We start from the raw sequence: 27,306 nt of genomic DNA on the forward strand, positions 1-27,306 counted from the left end.
GGTGAACATTTCTTAAAATGCAATTTAATAAATGTTTATTGTTTAATTATTATTCATTAAACTTATTAATAAATGTTAATTTCCAACATACTTTGGGTTCTTTTTAAGCGATCAATACAGTCATTTTTAAACAATAGTTAAGTTAAATAAAACTACCCAGCAGGTTGGGCAAACATTTAACCCAACCGCTGCGTTAAAGCAACCCAATTGCTGGGTTTGTCCATTTTCAACCCAACTTTTCAACCCAGCATTTTTAGAGTGTAGCATCACTGATAATATTTAGCATATATTTTAATGGGCTAATTCAGGTAAAATCGCTCTTTAAGGTAACATTGATACAGATACAGTGGCAGGTTTTTCATTCATACACTAATAATTGACAAATGGAAATGACAGACAGTTACGTACAGCAAAGAATCGAATTATGAACGAATGTGGTGTGAGGGGCTTCAAGATGTTCAATGACGGAGAAGGAGGGGGTCAGTTTGACGTCAGTCAAGATAAATTATCTCTATAAATAAGGGGGAAAGAAAGCTACAGATGGAAGTAAGTAACCAGCACTCCCAAGAGAGCACAGTAAGATACCTTCATCTGCCCCGCGCGCGCGTCATCTGAATATGCCGAATTCAAGCAGCTCCACATCTTCCACAAAGAGCATCCGGAGAGCTGCGTCTGAACTCGAGCGCTCAGATTCGATCACGGTAAGAATTTTTTACTTCATTAAATAGCTTTAGAATGAAGGGGGGAAAGGAAAGAAAGAATTATTTGACATTTCCTCCTCATCAGTATTGGTAATAATAAAATAGAGATGCTTTTACGCATTAAACTTCATGGGAGTTTGGTCATGAAAATCTATACTGTCTACATTAATCTACACAGATGGACAAATACAGTATTTGGTCACTTAAGACTCACTTTATGTATGACTGTATGAATTTTATTTTATTAGAAAACAAGATATCAAACCAAGTGCCATTTAGAATACCATTTACAATAAGGTTCATTAGTTAAACATTAGTTAACTAACATGAACTAACCATGAGCAATACATTTATTACAGTATTTATTAATCATTGTTAATGTTAGTTAATAAAAATCCAGCTGTTCATTGTTTGTTCATGTTAGTTCAAAGTTAACACATACATTTGATTTCAATAATGTATTAGTAAATGTTGAAATTAACATTAACTAAGATTAATAAATGTGTAGAAGTATTGTTCATTATTAGTTAATGTTAACCGAAGAAGTTAACTAATGAAACCTTATTGTAAAGGTGTTTATATAGCCTACATTACATTATACAAAAAAACTGTATATGCATTATTCAAAATATAATCAATGAATTTTGAATAAAAAATTAGGCGTTTATGAAGTTAAAGATCGCCCAGGATTTGTTTGATGTTTATATGTAATATAATGTAATATAATATGTTTAGTTTGGTATTATCTAATGCAATTAAGTTTATACATTAATATTTTGAGAAATAATGTTATTAACTTCTACTACTTCTCGCATATTGAGTATGGTGTAGCAATTGAGATGCACCTCCTCTACCGTTTTGCTGCGCGTAAATGGAATCTCCGTTGAGATTTACGCACAGCATTACGCGGCGATCAGTCGCAAACGCTGTGAAAGCAGTCTACAAGAGCAAATGATTAAGTCTGGGCTATATGACAGGTTTACATAGACTGCATTGAAGTTCTTATGCGCTTTTGGAGATGTAAATCACCTCCATCTGATGTCCAACAGGTAAGCTAGTCTATTATTTCTAGATTAGATGCATCTTAAAAATGAATAGAAATGGATGTGTCGTCTTAAATGATGTGCGGTCTTCTCTTTGAACAGTCCCAGAAGTTTGTGGGAAGGCGGCAGAGTTTGATCGAGGATGCGCGTAAGGAGCGCGAGGCGGCGGCAGCGGCGGCGGAGGCTGCGGGACTCAACGAGCAGATCGTGTTCGAGGAGAGCGATGGAAAAGCCTTGCTCAGTGTCTTCTTCTCTCTGAGGAGTTCGAAGAGCCCAGCGCTGTCCCGCACTCTCAAGGTCTTTGAGGTAAAACAGATGTATTTTTTGTTTGTTTGTTTCTGCAAAAGATTTTAAACCAGATATCACGAAGAAAGAAATGCTAAAAGATTGCTTTTGGAAATATCTTAAGCAATTTGGGTTCTTATTCTCAGGTTAGAATCCTTTAGGACTATTTCGAATTAATTGGTCTTTAATTTGAAATGTAAATTATTAGTTCAGTTAAATATCAGACAAAATGTGTATATACATGTGTATGTTGCGCATGAGTTACAAAACTAGAAAACTGTAAGATTATAATATTAAAGGTACATTTAATATATTATTCTAAACATGTCTAAATTCGTATAGTCTAAAAGAGTATACATTTTAATCTAAATCCAGCAAAATGCAAAATTGTTGCAAATTAATGGATCTATTGACACTATTTAAATGTATTACACATTAATATGAAAATATATACATATATATATTATTACATTTATTTATATGTATATAAATGAATTAAAAAAATCAAATGATAAAAATAGTTTTGGTCACTCTTTAGTTCTAACTTCTACTTTTAAACTTCGAATTTACTGCGTATTAATAGTTAGTAAGGTAGTTGTTGTAGTGGTTATGTTTAGGTGTGAGGTACACTGTAAAAATATTTTTATGATTTGTTATCACAACAGTTTTTCTTTTGTCAAATCAACTTAGATAATTCATGTGGTTCAGATAACATAATAGTTTGAGTTTCTGATTAAATCAATCGCCTTCATTGTATTAACTAAAATTTTTAATTTCAATTAACTCAATTTTAAGGCCACCAGGTAACTTACTTTAAGTTAAACCAACAATTCCTTTTTACAGTGTAGGGTTAAGGGATGTAGAATATGGTTATGCAGAATAAGGCATTAATATGTGCTTAATAAGTACTAATAAACAGCCAGTAACATGCAAGCTAATAAGCAACTACTTAATAGTGAGAATTGGTCCCCAAACTAAAGAGTTTTTATATATTATACATTTAAGAGTTGAACTCCATAAAGAAAAATGACATTTTCACTTTCCTAATGGCAATATTACTACAACATGTGCATGAATTTATAATATTTTCTTTTGAATTTTATTGTAATTTTCAACTACTGAACACCCTAGACATTTGAAGCCAAGATCCACCATCTTGAGACCAGACCCAGCCGAAAACCAAAGGACGGCTTGGAGGATCTGGAGTATTATGTTCAGTGTGAGGTGCACCTTTCAGACGTCAGCACGCTGGTCAGCTCTCTCAAGAGAAGTGCAGAGGACGTCAAAACCACAAAAGAGGTCAAATGTGCGTCTACTAAAACGTAATGTTCATATGTTTTTCCTTTTCCATATTTGAATGTCATTTATGCGTAGTTCTTTTGTCTTTCTTCAGTCCATTGGTTTCCCAGAAAAATTGCTGAATTGGATAGATGCCATCATCTTGTTACCAAATTTGATCCCGATCTGGATCAGGATCATCCAGTAAGTGTTGGAATAGCTTCTCCTTTCTAATAAAATTAAAATATATTTGATTACCCAAATTCTGTCATGTATTTCTTATATAAGTTTTTTGATGTCTTCGCAGGGATTCACTGACCCTGTTTACAGAAAACGACGGAAGATGATTGGAGACATTGCCTTCAAATATAAACAGTATGTTGCAAAAATGTTTACCATGCAATGTTTGCCTCTCTGGACATGTTGGCACAGATATTTGATTGACACCTGTCTCTTTCCAGTGGAGAATCGATTCCTAAAGTTGAGTATACGGAAGAGGAGATTGGAACATGGTGCGTTTGTACTGAAATACACAACCAATCCCAGAAGAACACAGCCAGAGATCCTTGAATTGTGTTTTCCATTCAAACTTCTCATATTCAACTAAATGTGTGTGCAGGCGAGAAGTGTATTCCACCCTCAGAGATTTGTACACAACCCATGCCTGTAGTGAACATTTAGAGGCTTTCCGGTTACTGGAGAAACACTGTGGCTACAGTCCCGATAACATCCCTCAGCTGGAGGATGTGTCCCGCTTCTTAAAAGGTACCAATCAAATTATAGCACAGCCAGAAAACAGTGCAACCCGTACGTCACTCAACATGATATTTAATATAACAACTCATGTTTTGTTACTGTAAATATTATTCAGTATTGCCAGTAACAGGAAATTAACATAAAACATCACAATATACTAAAACCTTTTGGACCAGTTAGAAGACTTTAGCAACCTTATAGCCGTGCCACAGCAACCACCCAATGACTGCATACTAACACCCAGAGCATGTACATAGCAACACCTTAGTAACCCACCCCAATAATCCTAGGAACCACCCAAAACACCATAAGAACTGCATAGCAATGTGATAGTAACCAATCAGAACATCTGCTTAGCAATGTCATAGCAGTCACCTAGAACAACCTAGCAACCACATGGCAACACCTTGGCAGCCTCGTAAAACTCCATCGCAACCACTTAGAACACCTTGGCAACCTCATAGGCATTTCACAGCAACTACATACCAAAACCCTGGCAAACACCTAGGACACCATTGCAAATCCATAACAATGTGCTAGCAACCACCTAGTAATGCCATCGCAACCTCCTAGAACAACTTAGCAACCACATAGCCAATAGAAACTGGCTAGAACATCCACATAGCAACACCCTAGCAACCCACCCCGAATCCTAGGAACACCCAAATCAACATAGGAACAGCATAACAATGCTATAGTAACCACTCAGAACGCCTGCCTAGCAATGTCATAGCAGTCACCTAGAACATCCTGGCAACATATTGACAACCACCCAGAACTTCCTCAGGGTTATGGATTACCTAGAACACCTTAGAAACGTCATAGCCATGCTACAGCAACCACCCAGTGACTGCATACTAACACCCAGAGCATGTACATAGCAACACCTTAGTAACCCACCCCGATAATCCTAGGAACCACCCAAAACACCATAAGAACTGCATAGCAATGTGATAGTAACCAATCAGAACACCTGCTTAGCAATGTCATAGCAGTCACCTAAACAACCTAGCAACCACATGGCAACACCTTGGCAGCCTCCTAGAACTCCATTGCAACCAATTAGAACACCTTGGCAACCTCATAGGCATTTCACAGCAACCACTCAGCAACTACATACCAAAACCCTGGCAAACACCTAGGACACCATTGCAAATCCATAACATTGTGCTAGCAACAACTTAGTAATGCCATCGCAACCTCCTAGAACAACTTAGCAACCACATAGCCAATAGAATCTGGCTAGAACATCCACATAGCAACACCATAGCAACCCACCCCGAAAATCCTAGGAACACCCAAATCAACATAGGAACAGCATAACAATGCTATAGTAACCACTCAGAACACCTGCCTAGCAATGTCATAGCAGTCGACTAGAACATCCTGGCAACATATTGGCAACCACCCAGAACTTCCTCAGGGTTATGGATTATAGGTTATAGAACACCTTAGCAATGTCATAGCCATGCTACAGCAACCACTCAGCGACTGCATACTAACACCCAAAGCATCCACATAGCAACACCCTAGCAACCCACCCCGAAAATGCCAGGAACCATCCAAACCATCATAGGAACCGCATAGCAATGCCATAGTAACCACTCAGAAAACCTGCCTAGCAATGTCATAGCAGTCACCTAGAACACTCTAGCAACCACATAGCAACACCTTGGTAACCACCCTGAACTCCCTTGCAACCTCTTAGAACACCTTGGCAACATCATACCCATGCCAGAGCAACCATTCAGCAACTACATACCAAAAACAGCTCCATAATAATGTGCTATCAAAAACCTAGTAATGCCATAGCAACCACCTAGAACACCCTAGCAACCACATAGCCAATAAAAACTGCCCAGAACATCCACATAGCAACACCCTTGCAACATCCCAGAACACCCTAGGAATGCCATAGCAATACCACTCAGAACATAGCAATGTCATAGCAATCACCAAGGACAGGCAAGCAACAGCATAGCAACACCCTAGCAACCAGACCGAATGATGGTGATGAGTTTGGCACAGTCAAGCACCTCTCTCTCTCTCTCTCATGCCTAAAGAGCGCACAGGATTTCAGCTGAGACCAGTGGCAGGTCTCCTCTCCGCACGAGACTTTTTGGCCAGCCTGGCCTTCCGTGTGTTCCAGTGTACGCAGTACATACGGCACGCTTCCTCCCCCATGCACTCCCCTGAACCGTAAGAGACTTCCTGTCACACATTTTACATTTATGAGGACACTTCCTGTTTATTAAGCATTTGATTTACATTCAGGTGTAGGCAAACTGCTTAGTACATGATGAAACACTGCAACCCATTAAAGCTGCATGCCAAATAAAATAAAAGGTTTACTTTAAAAGAATATACTTAAGTGCAAACTGATGGCAATGTTTTCAGAGACTTAACTACATGCTAATTGCAATTAAATGAAGATGTATCATAGTTTAAATATTAAATTTAAAAATATTACATGTGGTTAGTATATGCAATTGCACCTTGTATTATACATTGTGTAATTGTACATGCATTATACAAAATTGCTGCCCTATAAAAAAAAAAAAAGAAAAAAAAGAAGTGTGCACAACTGTTTTAAATATAGTGTTTTATAACCATTTTAGCTTTTTTGAATGAAGTCCACAATTATTATTTTTTTGGGGGTGGGGGGTGGTGTCACATAGCGACTGCATTAAAAATCCATTTCGTACCATTCTGATGAAGCAACGATTTTTACGATGTCTTTTTTCTGGTCTAAAATGACCGAATAACAAGAGGATCAAAAATAAGTAACATTTGCTTTAAATGAAAATAATGGCACAGTCACTAATAATCATAATTATTTTATATCTTTTCCTTTCCAGGGATTGTGTCCATGAACTTCTTGGACATGTGCCGATATTGGCTGATAGAACATTTGCACAGTTTTCTCAGGTAAAAAAAAAAAAAAATTATATTTATATATTTATGTATAATTTTCCATATTTCCTTACATTTTCAATCTTGGATCTATGTCCTCTCAGAGTATTGGTCTGGCCTCTCTTGGAGCTTCTGAGGAAGATATTGAGAAACTGTCAACAGTAAGTACAAAGCATCTCATCAATATCTTCTGTTGTACAAAAACTCTGAATGTGTTTGTTCTGTGTGTGTTTTTCAGCTGTATTGGTTCACGGTGGAGTTTGGACTGTGTAAGCAAGGAGGGAAGATCAAAGCGTATGGGGCAGGACTGCTGTCGTCTTACGGCGAGCTGGTGGTTGGTGGAGTTTATCAAAAGAATTGCTTTGCTGCTTTTTATGATGAATGTGTTTGACATTTAATGTTGTCCACTTTTTCAGCACTCTCTCTCAGATGAGCCAGAGATACGGGAATTTGACCCGGACATTGTATCTGTTCAGCCATACCAAGACCAAACGTACCAGCCCGTCTATTTTGTGTCGGAGAGCTTCACAGATGCGACAGAGAAACTGAGGTGAGCTGCAACAAAAATACTCTTTTGCTGTCAGTATTGTAGGTTTGGCCATCATATAATTAGCTATGAATGAAAATAAGTTGTAAAAAGTGTAAATAAATGTTTTAACTATTTTATATTAGTCCATGCTCACTAATAAAAGTTAAAATAAGATATTTATTGTGTACATTTGCAAGTACATTCTCAGAATAAATGAATGAATGAATGAATTTATTATAAAATAAAAGTTGCTAAAACAAAAAACAACTAAAAAGATACTGTAAGCAATTTTATATCATGCATGTATGACAATAAAACATAAAAGCGTACAATTACATTCTCTGTAATTAAAAATTGAATGAATGAATGAAAATAAATAAATATAATTCTTTTATAATTTGTGTCAAAACCCCCCAAAAACAAACATATTAAAATAGTCCATGAAAGAAATTATTACATACATTTGCATTTTTGTCTTTGTTTGCAATCAAGTGATTGCTGTTTGTTACTGAATTTTGGTAAGAGCTTTATTTATTTACTTTATTTATGATGGATGGATGGATGATAGATGATGGATGATTGATTGATGGATGGATGTATGTATGGATGGATGGATGGATGGATGGATGATGGATGATTCATGGATGGATGGATGGATGATTGATGGATGGATGAATGGATGATTGATGGATGGATGAATGGATGATTGATGGATGGATGGATGGATGGATAATTGATTGATGGTTGATTCATGGATGGATGGTTGATTGATGGATGAATGAATGAATGGATGATAGATGGATGGATGAATGAATGAATGATGGATGGATGGATGAGGATTTATGGATGGATGGATGGATGGATGGATGGATGGATGATTGATTGATTGATTGATTGATTGATTGATTGATTGATTGATTGATTGATTGATTGATTGATGGATGGATGGATGGATGGATGGATGATTTATGGATGGATGATGGATGATTCATGGATGGATGGATGATTGATGGATGGATGAATGGATGGATGGAAGATTCATGGATGGATGAATGAATGAATGAATGAATGATGAACGAACGAACGAATGAATGAATGAATGAATGGATGGATGATTCATTGATGGATGGATGGATGGATGGTTGATGGATGAATGAATGATGGATGGATGGATGAATGAATGAATGAATGAATGAATGAATGAATGAACGAACGAACGAATGAATGAATGGATGATTCATGGATGGATGGATGGATGATGGATGGATGATTCATGGATGGATGGATGGATGATTGATGGATGAATGGATGGATGGAAGATTCATGGATGGATGAATGAATGAATGAATGAATGATGGATGATTCATGGATGGATGGATGGATGGATGGTTGATGGATGAATGATGGATGGATGGATGGATGGATGGATGGATGATTGATGGATGGATGGATGATGGATGGATGGATGGATGGATGGATGGATGGATGGATGGATGATTGATGGATGATTCATGGATGGATGGATGGATGGATGGATGGATGATTCATGGATGGATGGATAGATGAACTGATGCATCACATGTCCATGGACTTTTTAATGAAGTCTTTAAATAAACACTAATTAATATTTAAAATAGTTTTAGATTGCATAAAGCATGTCACACCACAGGACATGCCAACTTTCCAAAAGTATTTTATTTTATTTCATTCATTTTCTAACTCATTTTATCTTATTTCAAAACACATTTTGTAAAGATTAAATTACTCCTTAAAAATCAAGTAGCAAGTATTGACTAATAAAAGAAGGAAATTATACATTATCATTTAAGTTATTGTTTTAATTGTTTCTATAACAATAATTACACAATTTTTTTGTTCTTTAAAACAGAGCGTACGTGACCCGCATCAAGAGACCTTTTTCTGTCCGGTTTGACCCGTACACAGACAGCATAGAAGTGCTGGACAACCCTCTGAAGATCCAGCAAGGGCTGGAGACCATCAAAGACGAACTGAAGATTCTCACGGACGCCCTGAATGTGTTGGCTTGATCCTGCCATGAGGAGCCAATCAGCTCTCCCGTTTCTCTGTGCTTCACATGTGACGTTGTTCTCATCGTTATGCTGTGTGTCTCTGTCTAAATCTGCTGCTACAGATGTCGTTGCTTTTAAAACGCTGAGTGCCACCCTTAAAACCTCATGTTGGAACTTGATACCACAAACCTTAAAGGGTTAGTTCACCCAAAAATGAAATTTCTATCATCAATTACTCACCCGTTCCAAAAAAGTACGCATTTCTTTCTTCTGCCGAACATCAAAAAGATATTTTGAACAAATTGTGTAACCAAACATTTTAAACAAACTTCAATTGTATAGTCAAAACATACAATGATTCATCAAAATCTTCTTTCATGTTCCACAAAAGAAAGTCACACATATTTTTGGAAGAACGAGGGTGAATAAATGATGACAGAATTTTCATTCTTGATCTGTGGATTAATGGATCACTCTGTGACTAAAGAGAAATTGTGTCAACATGACATGTAAATTATACCCATTGTAAATTAAGCTATTAAGGGGCCGTTTACACGACAGCATTTTCAACTAAAAACTGAAAACTTTTTATGTGTTTTAGTCATTCATTTACACGACATCTGCGTTTTGGGCAGTAGACCCTCACTGCAGAACACACAAGATCCAGGGGGCGGAGACAGGTAGGTTCAGGGATATGTAAAGTGGGAGGAGTTGGATCCAGATTCAGGGGGTGTAGGTTTAGGTAGATGGGTAGGTTTAGATCCAGGGGGTGGAGACGGGTAGGTTTAGGGATATGTAAAGTGGGAGGAGTTGGATCCAGATTCAGGGGGTGTAGGTTTAGGTAGATGGGTAGGTTTAGATCCAGGGGGTGGAGACGGGTAGGTTTAGGGATATGTAAAGTGGGAGGAGTTGGATCCAGATTCAGGGGGTGTAGGTTTAGGTAGATGGGTAGGTTTAGATCCAGGGGGCGGAGACAGGTAGGTTCAGGGATATGTAAAGTGGGAGGAGTTGGATCCAGATTCAGGGGGTGTAGGTTTAGGTAGATGGGTAGGTTTAGATCCAGGGGGTGGAGACGGGTAGGTTTAGGGATATGTAAAGTGGGAGGAGTTGGATCCAGATCCAGGGGGTGGAGATGAGTAGGTTTAGATCTAGGGGGCGGAGACAGGTAGGTTCAGGGATATGTAAAGTGGGAGGAGTTGGATCTAGAACCAGGGGGTGGAGATGGGTCGGTTTAGATCCAGGGGGTGGAGACAGGTAGGTTTAGGGATATGTAAAGTGGGAGGAGTTGGATCTAGAACCAGGGGGTGGAGATGAGTAGGTGTAGATCCAGGGGGTGGAGAAGGGTAGATTTAGGAATATGTAAAGTGGGAGGAGTTGGATCCAGATCCAGGGGGTGGAGATGAGTAGGTTTAGATCCAGGGGGTGGAGAAGGGTAGATTTAGGAATATGTAAAGTGGGAGGAGTTGGATCTAGATCCTTGGATCTTGTGTTCTGCAGTGAGGACCATCTTGTTTTGGGGGCCTGAAAACACCAACTTATGAAAACATGTCCTGTCTATTTGAATGGGGGAATCCTGAAATCTCAAAAACTGCTTGGCGAACTCACAATTAAATAACATATTTCAAATCAGAAACAAAATCTGACATGAACTGTCCCATTAATGTTGTTTCTTATGCTCAAATAGCATTAAAAAAGCTTATTTTTCAGGCTAGACGAGCCAATGTGCATGTGCAGTCCTAAGCGTGAGTCTCTGGTTTCTATGGGAACCGGTGTCGTGAGAAATATTATAAGTCCGTTGAACCAATGGGATCACTCAGAGTCCTAAAAGAGACCCGATGGATGGGGGGACTCGATTTCTCACCACACCGGAGCTTCTAACGGCAGCTGCAGTGATGCAATGACTTTATCAATCAGTGATTGGCTCTTTTATTTAGAAGGCGGAACATATTCCGCTATATTGCGCGTTGCAGTTTCTCCCATTCATATCTAATAGGAGTGAACCATCTTTTTATATCTGTAGTCCTTAATGTAACATTTAGTTTAAAGGCATTTAGTGTTTCTTTACAAAGTAACATCGCCATCTACTGGCCTGGCAGCAGATTACAGTCATTTTTATGGATCCATGTGAATGGGGATTGATTTGACAACATTGTCGTCTGTACGAGAAAAACACAAAGGAAAAGGTTTTCAGTTTTTTTAGGTACATCATTGACGTGTAAACGTACCCTGAAGCTATCGAAGACAAAAATTATTTATGAAATATCACCAGATGAAGTGCTATACTAAAAAAATAAAATAAAGCAAATATGTACAGTATATAATCAAACATGTATAATCGATACAAATTGAATGTATGAGTATTCCAAATATATTCCTAAAATAATACATTGAGCTGATGTATTCTCCTACAGATGGTAGAAATATTTTATTAATAACAGCGAAAAATACTGGCCTACTGATTGATGCCTGTTTATATTCATCTTTCTCCAGAAAATATGAAATATAAATATGAATAATCTATCTCTGCAAACAATGGCATAAAAAGTGAAATAAAGTTGCAAGAAAACAGTGTAATGCAAAGTGGATATTATGTGCTATATTATAAAGAAGTATATTTGAAAAATATCCCAAACTATTCTTGTGGTTTACTTTCTGACTTTCATACTTTCAGAGATGCTTTTCACAGGGAAAGTACATTGGTTTCAGAAGGCTAGAAAATAGTAGGTATTCTTGATACATTTGTCTGACTGGACGAGTTTGTTTTAAATAAAACAACCACCACCAGATGGTAGTCTAAGCATATGTGTAGGTGAGGCGTCCAACACCAGCACTTTTTTATATTATGGACAGCATAATGACTAGGGCTTTTGTAAGGGTCGTGTCATGAGGTTAGAGGTTGAGGATCGGGATAAGGATTCCGATTTTGGATCCAGTTAGTGGGAAAGATTTGCCATTTGAATACGCAACCAACCACTAAATACATTTTACGAAGACGGAAAAAATCCCACAGTGGAATACGTCATGTAGTAAATCAGTAGGTGTAGGATATTACTCTAACTAAGACTGATATATTATTGTAGTTTACATAATTTTAACAATTAAACTGAGGTCATTGAATATAAAACAGAAAGCTATTCATGTAAAACTGTGGATATTGCTGACTGTACATATTGGTTATCACGAACTCTCTTGAGCCTTTTATCGATGACCTCTAAAGGTTTGTGCTGGACTGGTTGGTCCTGTTTCATATGGGCATTGTTGTGCATGGCAATGTGACTCAGATGAAAATGCAGCTTACTGAATGCAGTGAATGATTTATTGCAAGGCCCTACAGATCTTTTGGGTTTCCTGCTTCCCTCATCTGATGGATAATAGGAGACAGAGGAAGAGAGGTTTAATGTCTTTATAATGGTGCTTCCAGTAACAGAGTGCATTGATAATTCATGCCAGCAGCAAGCCCCCCTTTTTTCATGTGCCACTATTCTTTGTCTTACCAGCAGGGGTGCCATTTTGCTGTCACATAAAACGGCCCATATACTTTTCTCTAATTTTCTCATACATTTCTACAAGATTTTAGGCTGTTTGTCATCACTTTGCATATTTCATTTGCTTTGTTTTGGCAACAAGCTGTTAATTTTTACAATGCACAGTTTCTGATCTCCACATTTTGCCTTTTTTATTTTGCCTTATTTTGCTTTATATTGCCTGATTTAACTACCATAACAGAATGGAATTTCATTGAAGATCAATTCCAACCCTAAAATGAGTTTTCATCAAATATTCATTGGCCAATCCAATCACACCATTTTTAAATCAAAAACAGCCTACATTAATCTTAATGATCATGACATTTAAAACAAAGAACAATTTATTTTCAAATATTCTAGCGCTTTATACAAAACAGATTGTTTTATAAATATATAAATATTATATGAATTAATATTATGTATTTGGTTCTTATATATATTATATATACAGTTATATACACAGTTTGAACACATATATATATATATATATATATATATATATATATATATATATATATATATACAGTTTGCATATACACTACCATTCAAAAGTTTGGAAACATTACTATTGTTAATTTCGAAAGAAGTCTCTTCTACTCATCAAGCCTGCATTTATTTGATCAAAAATACAGAAAAAAACTGTAATATTGTAAAATATTATTACAATTTAAAATAATGGTTTTCTATTATAATATACTTTAAAATATAATTTATGTCTGTGATGCAAAGCTGAATCTGCATCATTACTCCAGTCTTCAGTGTCACATGATCCTTCAGAAATCATTCTAATATGCTGATTTATTACAAATGTTGTGGTGCTTAACATTTTTTTTATAATGTATACTTTTCAGGATTCTTTGATGAATAAAAAGTAAAAAAACAAAACAAAAAGAGCAGCATTTATTTAAATTAAATCTTTTGTAACCATATACACTACTGTTCAAAAGTTTGGGGTCAGTATTTTTTTCTTTCTTTTTGGAAGAAATTAATACTTTTTTTCAGCAATGATATGTTAAATTGATGAAAAGTTATAGTAAAGATTTATATTGTTAGAAAATATTACTATTTTGAACAAATGCTGCTCTTTTTGACTATTTATTCATCAATGAATCCTGAAAAAAGCATCACAGTTCCAAAAAAATATTAAGCAACACAACTGTTTCCAACTTTGATAATAACTGAGTATCAAATCAGCATATTAGAATGATTTCTGAAGGATCATGTAACACTGAAGACTGGAGTAATGGCTGATGAAAATTCAGCTTTGCATTACAGAATTTGTTTTTTTTGTAAGTATATTAAAATAGAAATCCATTATTTTAAATTGTAATAATATTTCAATATTACTGTTTTTTCTGTATTTTTGCTCAAATAAATGCAGGCTTGATGAGCATAAGAGACTTCTTTCAAAAATATTAAAAATAGTAATATTTCCAAACTTTTGAATGGTAGTGTATATAATGTATACATATATATTATATTATATATTATATCTGTAAATTTACACAAATATATATGGGATGCTAAATATATATATATTAATTAATATTATGTATGTAGTTCTTATATTATATATAATATATATACAGTATATATATATATATATATATATATATATATATATATATATATATATATATATATATATATATAGTTTGCATATATATATATATATATATATATATATATATATATATATATATATATATATATATATTGTACACATATATATTATATACATATTATATATAAAAATGTACAAATATATATATATATATATATATATATATATATATATATATATATATATATATATATATATATATATTATATGAAATAATATTATGTACATATTATATATAAAAATTTACAAATATATTATGTATATATAAATTGTATCTGTAAATTTACACAAATATATATGGGATGCTATATATATATATATATATATATATATATATATATATATATATATATATATATATATATATATATATATATATGAATTAATATTATGTATGTAGTTCTTATATGTATTTCTTATATATATATAATATATATACAGTTATATATATATACAGTTATATATATATATATATATATATATATATAATATTATGTACATATTATATATAAAAATTTACAAATATATTATGTATATATAAATTGTATCTGTAAATTTACACAAATATATATGGGATGCTAAATATATATATATATATATATATATATATATATATATATATATATATATATATATATATATATATATATGAATTAATATTATGTATGTAGTTCTTATATGTATTTCTTATATTATATATAATATATATACAGTTATATATATATATATATATATATATATATACAGTTTTCATATATATATTGTATACATATATATTACATATTATATATAAAAATTTACAAATATATTATGTATATATATATATATATATATATATATATATATATATATATATATGAATATTATATGAATTAATATTATGTATGTAGTTCTTATATTTTATATATTATATTACATATTATATATAAAAATGTACAAATATATTATGTATATATATATATATATATATATATATATATATATATATGAATATTATATGAAATAATATTATGTATGTAGTTCTTATATTGTATATATTATATATACGGTTTTATATATATATATACAGTTTTCATATATATATTGTATACATATATATTATATTACATATTATATATAAAAATGTACAAATATATTATGTATATATATATATATATATTATTGTGTTTTGGTAAGACAGTAGACATTTTGGTAAGACAGTAGCATTATATCAGTTGGAGACTAGTGTCCATGAAAAATAACATCTGCTTCAAATAATGGCCCTTATTGCTTTGCCAGGTGATGGATGACATTTCCAAGTAATTCAATCAAACCAATTTAAGTTCAATTCAAGTCTAGCTAATTCTTCATTATCTTCTCAGTGCTCTGAATGGGTCAGCCTGTAAAGTGAATTACCATCATTACAGCCACTATTCGCGTGAGGATCGATAAGGCAGGTGGATATCAGAGGAAATAACGGCATAAAGTGTTTCATGTTCTCTTCTTATCATCCGGACACTTTCCATTGTAAAATTTTACACATCGACTCTGTCTGGAAGCCAAATACTACTCTGATATTGATGACGTGTGCATTTCTGAAATTCTGAACTTTGTCTATTTATTGTTTTATTATACATGTATTTATTTATGAATTGGCTGAGATGGTGTTTGGGAAATAACGTTTTAGGCGGCATAATATTTTAGGAAAGCACATTTTCTAACGTCCATCGACCTTTTTGTGATCTGGATTTCTTGGAAAACAGCACCAGGGAACTCGGCTGGACTGCTGGAGAGGATTCACTGACCACCACCTCGAGTTTTACCTCTCACGGACATGCGCACAAGAGGGGCGGGGGTGGAGGGGGTGTTAAGGGGCGGGTTTGGGTATATAATACTTCTCTCCCAGAACTTTTGCCTGTCGCCTGATTTTTGGGACAGCTCCACACATCCTAACACCAACTGGGGAAACTAAACAGACCTTTTCAACCAAATACAACACCACCGCATTTTTTTACGTTGTCATGGAGGACCAACTAAAACATCATTCTGTTTGCCATACCTGCTTGAGAACAGACAGCTTCATAAATAAGGTAAAGAAAACCTTTTAACAGCCTTTAGGACGTATCTGGAGATGATTGCATTAGTAAGGCTCTCTTAATTAATTAGAAAAAAATCTAATGTTGTTAATGACTAGAAAAAATATATATCAGAAATTGACACGTTCGGAAAAGGAGAGGTTTAATTTGCAACGGAGATGTTTTTGACATTCCTAACTGCTAACAGCTCTAAACATCTTGACAGCGTTAAATGTGGAGTACTATAAGGTATTATACAAATTACCATTATGTATTTCTGTAAAGCCGATTTGAAAATGTGTATTAAAGCGCTTTACAAATAGAAATGTACTTGACACTTCATTCAGGATATACGCGCGCACGGGAACGAAGTTGCGCAAGGGGGCGACAGCACTTTAAATGAGCTGGGTTTAAGGAAATTATATGCTGAGTTGTGAGGAATGAGATAGCTGGGTATATTGAACAGCCTTGCAACTTGTTGAACGTTGTGTAAGAGTGTAAATGAGGAGATAAAAGCTCTTTTCGACTTGGATAATCAATTCATCTGCTAGCGTTTAAGCAGATAATTAAAAAGTCGATGCATGCATGTAGAATCCCAGCGATTTTAATGCACTGACTGATACCAAAGGAAGATAATTGATCAGCTGGTCTTTATACTGCAAAATATAATCTTTTTAGTGAAACATTCAACGCATTACTACAAAATGCACAATTTTCCGGTATTGCATTTGTTGAATTAAATGCATTGAAGAAACAAATAATAGTTACTCAAAAGCATGAGCTCTTTTTTTGTTGCTGAGACCAACGTGCATACTGTACATTGACATACTAGTTTTGACCATGTGATCAAGCAGATGGCCATGCATGCAAACAATGTATTGCATTACTAAATTGAATGCCTTGAGGAAGCTAACAGTTCAGTATTTAAGGTATACAAGAGATCTTTTTAACACAAAGATCAGCTTTGTACATTAAAAATGAAATGCTAAACTAAAACACATTATCTCCACAGGTCATAAAGATGTACTGGTCCATACGGATGCCCATATGCCTACTGTTTTTAACCCTGTCTGCCTTCGAAGTGGCTTCAGCCGAAACGTTATGTGGTGGAGAGCTGGTGGACGCGCTACAGTTTGTGTGCGAAGACAGAGGCTTCTATTTCAGTACGTACATTTGCACATCTCTGTGTTTTCTTCTCTTTAGTTTGGAAACCCTGCCAATTGTATGTCAGGACTGACCAGAGTTACGAGCGAAGTCTCTGCAGATTGTGCTGACTGGGCGCATTCTCTCGCGATATCTGTGATTGCATATGAAAGGGATGCTAAATGAGCCACAATGGCCTGGTTGTTTACTTGCACATTCCGCCAGGGAAAGTAATAGTACCCAAGTGGCATTCCATTCACCTCTCCAGAAATGTTCCCAGGCTACACTCAATTGAAAAAAAGTTGTCCTCTTACACGGCTGGATGGATTGAGACAGCTTCATTACTAGTTTAGCGTAACAGATACTAACCAATAGCTTCGCACTAGTTCAGTGCAGCGATTGACGATTCTACAATCCAGATTTAGATTCATCTGCTGGTTGTACATCGCTCACATGCACGGAGGGGGTCGAGAGCACAACTTTTTAAACATTTGTTGTCTTCCTCACGCCAGCACTGACAAACAGACAAGGCCTTTGTGTTCTTTTGTCCACAGAAGCCTAACTACCCCGAAAGATCATTATCCAATTTGGGCCAGCGCAGATTCCCCTCCCCTCCATCCACTAGATCCACTCCTCAATGTTTCCCATCCTACAATCAAGAACACCCTTTCAGATCCTTGCGGTGCAAATCGTTTGCATTATATTTGACTGAAAATCAATTGTTCCTTCCTTTTTTCCGGCCCGGCTCGGCTCCCCCCTCCATTACTGTGTCCTGTATCTTCGCTCTTTAATGCCAAGTCTGTTCTTCTACCCCTCCCCCTTCCTCTCTTTCATGCTCTCTTTATCTCTGCTGAGCTGGCAAAGGACAAGGTCAAAGGATATCCACCATTTACTCATCCAAGAATTTGCCCTTGCTGTCTTATTTGTAGGCTTTCGATCTCCCATTCCTGGGACTGTTGCAGGGTTGTCGGCGAATTCTTCGAAACAGATTTCGAACAGCTCAATTAGACGGCATAACAAGATCAGTCCGGGCGAGAAAACAAATAAACAGACTCCATTTTATGCCACAGATTTTGGCTTTATTGTACAGCGCAGATGAGTCCCAGTCAAAACACAATGAATCAATAATGAAATCTGCTTTGACAATGGAATCAGGCCACTGTAGCTTGATTTACATTGACTTGTTTGAAGGGTTTGTTGAATGTGTTTGCATGCTTGATGGCAACTGTTTGAAGAGTTTGAGCCAAATCTCTTCTAGCTAAAACAGCCAAAACGTGCTGTTTTTTTCCTAGTCTTAAATGGTTTGAGATGGTTTTCCAACATGGCCATGTTGGTGTTCAGTTGGATCTCCCTTATTGAGGGCTTTTTTCACTTTTCAGGCTGGATGACTAGTTGTTTACCAAGCTAAACACCAGGCTTAGAGAAATGGGAACTTAAAACTTGAATGATTATCAAACCAGCTTAGGCTGGTTTAATCAGGCTTTTTCAGTAGAGTTACCTGGTGAGCCAGCTGGTTAATTTGAAAAGTGCCCCAAACCTGTCTAAACCATCTCCTGATCAATCTGGGAGACCAGCAAACCAGTTTAGGCTAGTTTAAAAGTATATTTCAATCAACAAAGTGAAATTCTGCTAACATTTACTCCCCCTCATGTCTTTCCAAACCTGTATGACTTTCTGGAACACAAAAGAAGAACTGTTTTTTGACCATACAACAAAAGTCATGATTTGGAAAAAGGTTTGTAATGACATGAGGAGATTTTATCCATTTAAGCAATTTTGTCTGACATGTGAGCAGAGTTTCTCTCCATGTCGTCCATAAACTCATGATCTTCATTTGTTTCCCCACAGGTCGACCAACTAGTAGGTCGAACAGTCGGCGTTCTCAAAATCGTGGGATTGTGGAAGAGTGTTGTTTTAGCAGTTGTAACCTAGCTCTACTAGAACAGTACTGCGCTAAACCTGCCAAGTCAGAGAGGGACGTTTCAGCCACATCCCTACAGGTCATCCCGGTGATGCCCGCATTAAAACAGGTATGTTGACCGTGGGAAACAACAAAAACTCTCCAGAACTTTATCACACGCACCATCTTGATTGTCCTGTGCTTTCTGCTGAACTTGTGCATCCTGGCATGTGGGTTTAAAGACAACAGTGAGCCAGAGTAAGGAACTAGTAAGCAAGTATCGCCCTAAAACTGCTGACCAAGTGGAAAATGATATGATAGAACTGAGAGGTCATATATAGGTTGAAATTTTCCTGTAGATTTACATCACATACTTGGATTGGGTTACAAAACCAATGTCTCTCAAGATGACCTGGATGTTGACCTGGATTATCTCCTTCCTTGTCATTCGTCGTTTTGAGTTTTGGTCTTTGTCAGTATTAGAAAGTGATAGGCCTTTGTTAGGGATATTTTGCCCAAAATTCATCATTTCCTTCCAAACCTAGAGATATTTTGAAGAATGTTTTTATTCTTATAAAGAAAGTCAATGGAGTCCAAAATATCACAGAGTTTTCATTGTATGGACTAAAAAACAATGAGTAAATGATGGTAGAATTTCATTTTTGGGTGAACTAAGCCTTTAAGTAAGATGAGGATTGGGGGAATTTTGAGAAATGTAAGGATTTTGGGCAAAATATCTGCTAAACCATTACATTTTTAGTCCAAACCTTTTAGTTTAAGAGAGTTTTGATTCATTTTTAGAAAGCGTAGAAAATATCTGAGAATTTCAACATGTCTTGGGAGTCATTTTCTAACACTTATTATTACTTTCGCAACAGGAGGTCCCAAGAAAACATGTGACCGTGAAATATTCCAAATATGACGTGTGGCAACGGAAGGCCGCCCAGAGGCTACGGAGGGGCGTCCCTGCCATCCTGCGGGCCAAAAAGTTTAGGCGGCAGGCGGAGAGAATCAAGGCCCAGGAGCAACTGCACCACCACAGGCCTCTCATCACTCTTCCCAGCAAGTTGCCGCCCATCCTTCTTCCCACAGAAAACTACGTCAGCCACAAGTGAAACCAGGATCATTTGCACAGAGTCGATAAAAAAAGACTAGGGGATCAAAGCTTTTTGTCTCTGACGTCATTTCTGTGGCAGTCCTCAACAACCCTTCTTCCTTCCCCACCAAACGTGCTCACACGCTCTTCAAGTTTCTATTCTTCCTGTTTCGTTCACCAACAAAAAGGCACATCATCAATGAGAGGAACACAATTCAGGTGAAGAAGCAAAAGAAAGAGCGAAGAAGTTGCGGAACGTCGAACGTTTCGCCAGTTTGGAGGACATCAGAACGCGAGGAACAGCTAGAGCTAGCATGAAAGAACCTATTCCACTGCATTCTCCCGAGACATAAGTATCTCTCTTTTTTAAATATTAGTTTGCACCTGTAACTATAAAGGGACATCCACACTGTAAGGAATTGTTGTAAAATTAGATTCCTGTTCCAGCACCTTGTAATCACAAATGAAAAGCAGCGAAGAGTCTGCGAATTGCACATCGCCACGGATTACGTCAAAGTTCTTGTTAAGTAAATAAAAAAGGCACTATTTTTTTATGGACTATGAACGTGTAGCTCAAAAAATGTCATGGTGCTAGCTTTGGGAATGGACTCAAAGGAGAAGGGGTTGAAAAGCATGTTTTTTTTTCCTTTGAAACTTTATTAAACTTTCCGTTTTAAGGAAAGTGTGACTTTGGAAAGAGAAAACAAGAGCATATTGGCTGCGGGGATATCTCTGCGTACGTAAGACACGCGACGTATGCCTTGGGTGGCGTTGCGATAAAGGAAGGAGCAAGTGTGGGGACGCTGAAGGGATCATGTTCAAATGCCTGGATGTGAAGAACTCTTCGAGCGTGGCTGCACAAAACCCCTGCTTTGCACTGCAGGAGGAGGGACATTGTGACCTTGAAAAAGTGGGATGTTTGTATTTTCTATGTTCTTTTTCGTGAAAATGCTTCAAGGAAAAAAAGGAAAAAAAAAAGAAAAAAAAAAAAGCCCAGTTTGGTTTCTGGTACCGTGACATTCTTGTTGTTGCAAAATAGGCTTTGTGTTTTTGTAACGTTATTTTACAGTTCTGAAAAAAAAAAGGCACAAATATCAATTCAAAGGGAAAAAACGCAATAATGTCAACTAACATATATTTTTAACGTTTATCCGTAGTATTCACATGCTTTTGCCTGAAAACAAATACTTGAATATATAAATATATATATAAATATATATAGAATAAATATGGAAATATATATTATAATTAGTTTCCAGGGACATCATGGTATATTCTTTTAGTCTGAGCTGTATCTTGCGTAATGAGCCGCCAAGCTTCTTTTTGTTTGTTTGTTTAAGAACAATTATGGGCACTGTATAAAGGCATTATTTATTTTATTATAAAATTATATATTAAAATCAGTCCAAATACAGTAATATACATAGCACTGATGCTCAACTGATGGATTTTATTTTATATGCTCTCTCTTTTTTTTTTTTTCCCATTTTACATGTAAATGCTTTTTGTAGATGCTTTGTACCAAAAAATATTTCCTTTTTTCCTTTTGGTTCGCCACAGAGCTATTTTAAAATCAATATTTTAACAGCAGCTGTAGCCTGGATTGCTTAGGCATGTTGTAATACAAAAATAGGCACATACTCAGAATACTCTCTCTCTCCCTCCCGCATGGCTTTTTAATCTGCCAAATGGATTTCTGTTTATAAAAAAACAAAAACAACTACAAAAAAAACTCGAGTTTAACTTTCCTCACGAGGATCTGGATAAACCCGGTCTCTATATGTCATGATTGTACACAAACCCACTACAGTTTAAGTCACTTTAATGCTGTCTTCATTGTTGTATCATCATTTTTGTAAGGTATGCCATGTTTTTGGGATTGAGAAGAGCCTGTTCCGGTTGCTGAGTAACTGAACTGCATCCGTAAGGCAGAGTAAAATCCATTATGATGTCACAAAGTGTGGACTGTTTATACTCGCCATCTTACAATAATTTGCCCTAAATCCTAATATTTCCTTTCGATCAGGGTGGTTTTTCAAGTCCTCCATGTATCTTCATCTCAGTTGTTGAAGGGCTACCATACTTATTTACCCTAATACTCAGGAAATATCAGCAGATTTATGTGAAAAACCCAATACACGGCCATTTTCTTTACACTGTTTCTTGTATAAGGTCAAAAAATGATACTATAGTATCGCTTAGTACCTTGAAACTTAAAGGTCTAAGTGCCTGCAGTGTATCCCTTTGCCTTGATAATCCAATATTTATCTGATTCATATCAGTTGTGACGAAACAGTGCAATTATTATAATTACTATCATTATTTTTATTATTAAAACATCCCATATTTCCAGAGACATTGCCATTTTTTTCTATTATGTTATCCCTGCAAGGACTGCAATCACTGTTGTTCTTTCCAAACTGCTTACTCAACTTTCCATGCGTAAAAGGCGTCGAACACGTCCTTTTGCGCTAAAAAATGAAGGGATCTTTTGTCTTTCATTGGCAACGGTTTAATATCAGTAGCCCACGCAGCCTGTGTGTATTTTAATTGATTTAACCTCTGCACGCTAGAACGTCCGAAATGCACAATTCATGTACTTTCATTTTTAATATCAATAAAAACCATTTTATCAAACATGTTTCAGTCATGTGCAAGTGTACGTGTTTTTATTGCCAGGGTGCATTGTAAATTATTTAGTAGACGTTGAGGCCTACAAAGAATTTCCTTGATGCTTTTAGCATCTTTTCTGCACTGGCTGATCTGCAGGATTGTGTCAACGAAGGAAAATGCACTAAAATGTGACCGAACTGTGAGCAACTGACATGAGAGCAGATGCACGCTAGGGTTCAACTCAGATGAAGTCAAGCAAGCTCTTGTAAACTTTGTATCCAGCAGAATTCACGCTCACATCCCCATGTTCACACACTGTAACAAGTGCTAGTCTTCGATTGTTACCTTAAAGAGGGATTTCTACCTGATTTAACTCATAAAAATAGTTTTGTTGGCATAAATGAACCTATTTAGATATATTTTTGACTTCAAAAGTCTGTGAACACTAGTAAAACATTTGGTCATTTATTACAAATTATATTATCAGCATGACATTTTGAATTTCAGAATTTCTCATTTATTTGATTATCCAGGTTTGTGCAAAACCTGATGATTCAAGTTGGCATGAGAATGTTCCAAAGAGCATATTTGCTACAAATTTGCTTATTTGATTAGTGACCTAACAGTTCAGAACATAATTTCACAACATATTATTTCTTTGTACTTTATTTCCAGGTTTAAATTAGACTTTGAATTCCAGATTTTCACCGTGAGCTGGAATCAAGTTATCATAATAGGGATATTCAGATAATTCTGTGAAACTCTTGTGAGATCTGCATGTGCTGCTGCTAAAGGTTAATGGTTGCTGTAGGACTCCAAGTAAACAGTATCTAAATGTTAGTGAATGATGGTGAATGATGGTTATCTAGACATGACCGATCATGTCTTCACCCTGCAAAGGTGCAATAATCAGTGATAAGCACTTGTAGAAAGCAGCTTTAATAGATCTTTATTACAAAAAATCTTTTATTATACCAAATGTAATCTTATAAACCTTATTTCACCCGAGACAGACGGTTCTGTCATTATTTACTCACCCTCATGTCGTTCCAAACCTGTATGCTTTTATTTTTTCCATGCAACACAAAACATGAAAATGCACATTTCATAGTGACCGTCTGTCAAGCTCCAAACAAAAAATAACATTACATAACATTAACATTAGCATAACATTACGACCACAGACAGGTGAAGTGAATGACACTGATTATCTCTTCATCACGGCACCTGTTAGTATCTGGGATATATTAGACAGCAAGTGAACATTTTGTCCTCAAAGTTGATGCGTTAGAAAAATGGGCAAGCGTAGGGATTTGAGCGAGTTTGACAAAGGCCAAATTGTGATGACTAGACGACTGGGTCATAGCATCTCCAAAACTGCAGCTCTTGTGGGGTGTTCTCGGTCTGCAGTGGTCAGTATCTATCAAAAGTGGTCCAAGGAAAGAACAGTGGTGAACCGGCGACAGGGTCATGGGAGGCCAAGGTTCATTGATGCACGTGGGGAGCAAAGGCTGGCCTGTGTGGACTACTGTAGCTCAATTTCTCAAGAAGTTAATGCTTGTTCTGATAGAAAGGTGTCAGAATACACAGTGCATCACAGTTTGTTGCGTATGGAGCTGCATAGCCGCAGACCAGTCAGGATGTCCATGCTGACCCCTGTCCACCACCGAAAGTACCAACAGTGGGCATGTGAGCATCAGAACTGGACCACAGAGCAATGGAAGAAGGTGACCTGGTCTGATGAATAACGTTTTCTTTTACATCACGTGGATGGCCGGGTGCGTGTGCGTTGCTCACCTAGGGAACACATGGCACCAGGATGCACTATGGGAAGAAGGCAAGCCGGCGGAGGTAGTGTGATGCATTGGACAATGTTCTGCTGGGAAACCTCGGGTCCCGCCATCCATGTGGATGTTACTTTGACACGTACAACCTACCTAAGCATTGTTGCAGACCATGTACACCCTTTCATGGAAATGGTATTCCCTGGTGGCTGTGGCCTCTTTCAGCAGGTTAATGCGCTCTGCCATAAAGCAAAAATGGTTCAGGAATGGTTTGAGGAGCACAACAACGAGTTTGAGGTGTTGAATTGGCCTCCAAATTCCGCGGATCTCAATCCAATCGAGCATCTGTGGGATGTGCTGAACAAACGAGTCCAATCCATGGAGGCTCCACCTCACAACTTACAGGACTTAAAGGATCTGCTGCTAACATCTTGGTGCCAGATACCACAAAACACCTTCAGGGGTCTATTGGGGTCCATGCCTCGGTGGGTCAGGGCTGTTTTGGCAGCAAAAGGGGGACCAAAACAATATTAGGAAGGTGGTCATAATGTTACGCCTGTTCGGTGTAAATTTTAAGGTGCTTTATGGTGTTTTGTCCTTTTTGACACTTGATCACTATAATCTGTTGAAAGAGTGTGGTCACATTAATCAATTTAATGGGAATTTCTTCTGCAAAAAAGTAAAATTTTCTATTGTCAGTAATGTATATAATGTAGAGTCGCTTTCAAACCACTGCGGAGACTGATTCGAAATCGGCAAATCAACAAATTTAACATAATTCTCTCTTCTCACTGCTGTAATTTTCCTCCTTTGGAAAGTTGTGGAAACGCTATAATGGATTTTTATAACTATAACTATATAACTATTGGAGTAAAGGGGAACACAAAAATATGATTTGTTTTCATCTCTTGTTCACCACTATAGAAGTTTACCCAACAATGACAACTTCTACTTCAGAGAACCCTGGAACTGTGAAAAGAGTCCAATGAAACAACTGTATTTCATCCATGAAAATTTGCCAAACAACAGTAAATGTGACTGGTGCTAAAGGTGCTTAAAGATGTATGACGTCACTTTGTAGGCCAACCAGCAGTTAGCATCACACTGGTTCCCTCGACAAAAACCCAATAGGATTTTTCCATAGGCTTTTGGATTATCGCAAAAAACAAGTTCTGTGTTCAACAAAAGTTTATGATACTTAAACGCATCAAGATAATTTTCACAAATGAACAAAACTTTTATGAATTTTGAAGCCTAAATGAAGGTCGCCAGAAGTAAAAAGCTAAAGTTAGGCTATAAGTGAACTAAACTACGGTCCCACGACTTCAATGTCACCACCACTGAGCTTTTGAGAACCCTTTCAGTTTTTATCTAAAAACATTTTCCCAGAAAGTTTGAGTTAGAATAGTATATAAGAGTACAATTATAGGCATAACGAGGCTGTAAAAGCGAACTGAGTTTACCTGTTCGGCGTGATGACGTTTAATGTCCCCGACAGCCTCTGTAGTCCCATTTAGCCACTTGTTAGCAACCGCCCTTTTCACGAGTGTGGTAATACTGATGTATTTTATGTTATAGAATAAAACATGAAAGTGTCAAACTTTTGTTCACCACAAACCTTATTTTAGCTGTTTAACTAAAATACCATTAAAAAAACCCATTGACTTCGGGACGATGGAACCAAATGCTAACCCGTTTCCGCGTTTTGACCAACAAAGTGATGTCATAATTATTTACTTATTTACATTTCAATTTCTTTCGTGTCAACTTACAAATTAATGAGAGATGTAAGTGACATGAAAATTGTGGGTTAAGTCACGAAACAAAAGTTATGATAGTCTTTTCTTCCATATTGTGTACAAGTAAAATGGCTTTTCGAACAAGAAAAATGTAGGACGGGACTTGAATTGATTGGATTGTCATGTGACTGACAGTTTGTCCTGCCCTCGCGCCACTAAACATATCATCAGAGAAGAGGATAATCGCTGCAAGAGGGAGGGTTAGTTACTTTGATTAATTTGATTACAAGG

General features: G+C 36.3%; 2 protein-coding genes across 3 annotated transcripts; both read left to right on the forward strand.

Annotated features, from left to right (window-relative positions):
* The first annotated feature begins 271 nt into the window (after positions 1-271).
* On the forward strand, positions 272-10,817 carry th (tyrosine hydroxylase). Of its 2 annotated transcripts, none has more exons than XM_048159191.1 (13): positions 272-701; positions 1,847-2,050; positions 3,161-3,335; positions 3,423-3,511; positions 3,615-3,682; positions 3,769-3,819; positions 3,927-4,072; positions 6,127-6,262; positions 6,922-6,991; positions 7,081-7,137; positions 7,215-7,310; positions 7,393-7,526; positions 9,394-10,817. In XM_048159191.1, the coding sequence occupies exons 1-13, from the start codon at positions 618-620 to the stop codon at positions 9,551-9,553; spliced, it is 1,470 nt and encodes a 489-aa protein (XP_048015148.1). In that variant the 5' UTR covers positions 272-617; the 3' UTR covers positions 9,554-10,817. The 2 variants fall into 2 exon arrangements, with proteins under 2 accessions (XP_048015148.1, XP_048015149.1); XM_048159192.1 differs by lacking the exon at positions 272-701 and adding an exon at positions 712-1,750.
* A 5,749-nt stretch (positions 10,818-16,566) lies between these two features.
* On the forward strand, positions 16,567-23,516 carry igf2b (insulin-like growth factor 2b). Its single transcript, XM_048158626.1, has 4 exons — positions 16,567-16,755; positions 17,753-17,903; positions 19,732-19,913; positions 20,662-23,516. The coding sequence occupies exons 1-4, from the start codon at positions 16,687-16,689 to the stop codon at positions 20,896-20,898; spliced, it is 639 nt and encodes a 212-aa protein (XP_048014583.1). The 5' UTR covers positions 16,567-16,686; the 3' UTR covers positions 20,899-23,516.
* The last annotated feature ends 3,790 nt before the right edge of the window (positions 23,517-27,306 follow it).

The sequence above is a fragment of the Megalobrama amblycephala genome, linkage group LG15 (assembly GCF_018812025.1).
Source record: "Megalobrama amblycephala isolate DHTTF-2021 linkage group LG15, ASM1881202v1, whole genome shotgun sequence".
In the NCBI taxonomy this organism is placed as follows: domain Eukaryota; kingdom Metazoa; phylum Chordata; class Actinopteri; order Cypriniformes; family Xenocyprididae; genus Megalobrama; species Megalobrama amblycephala.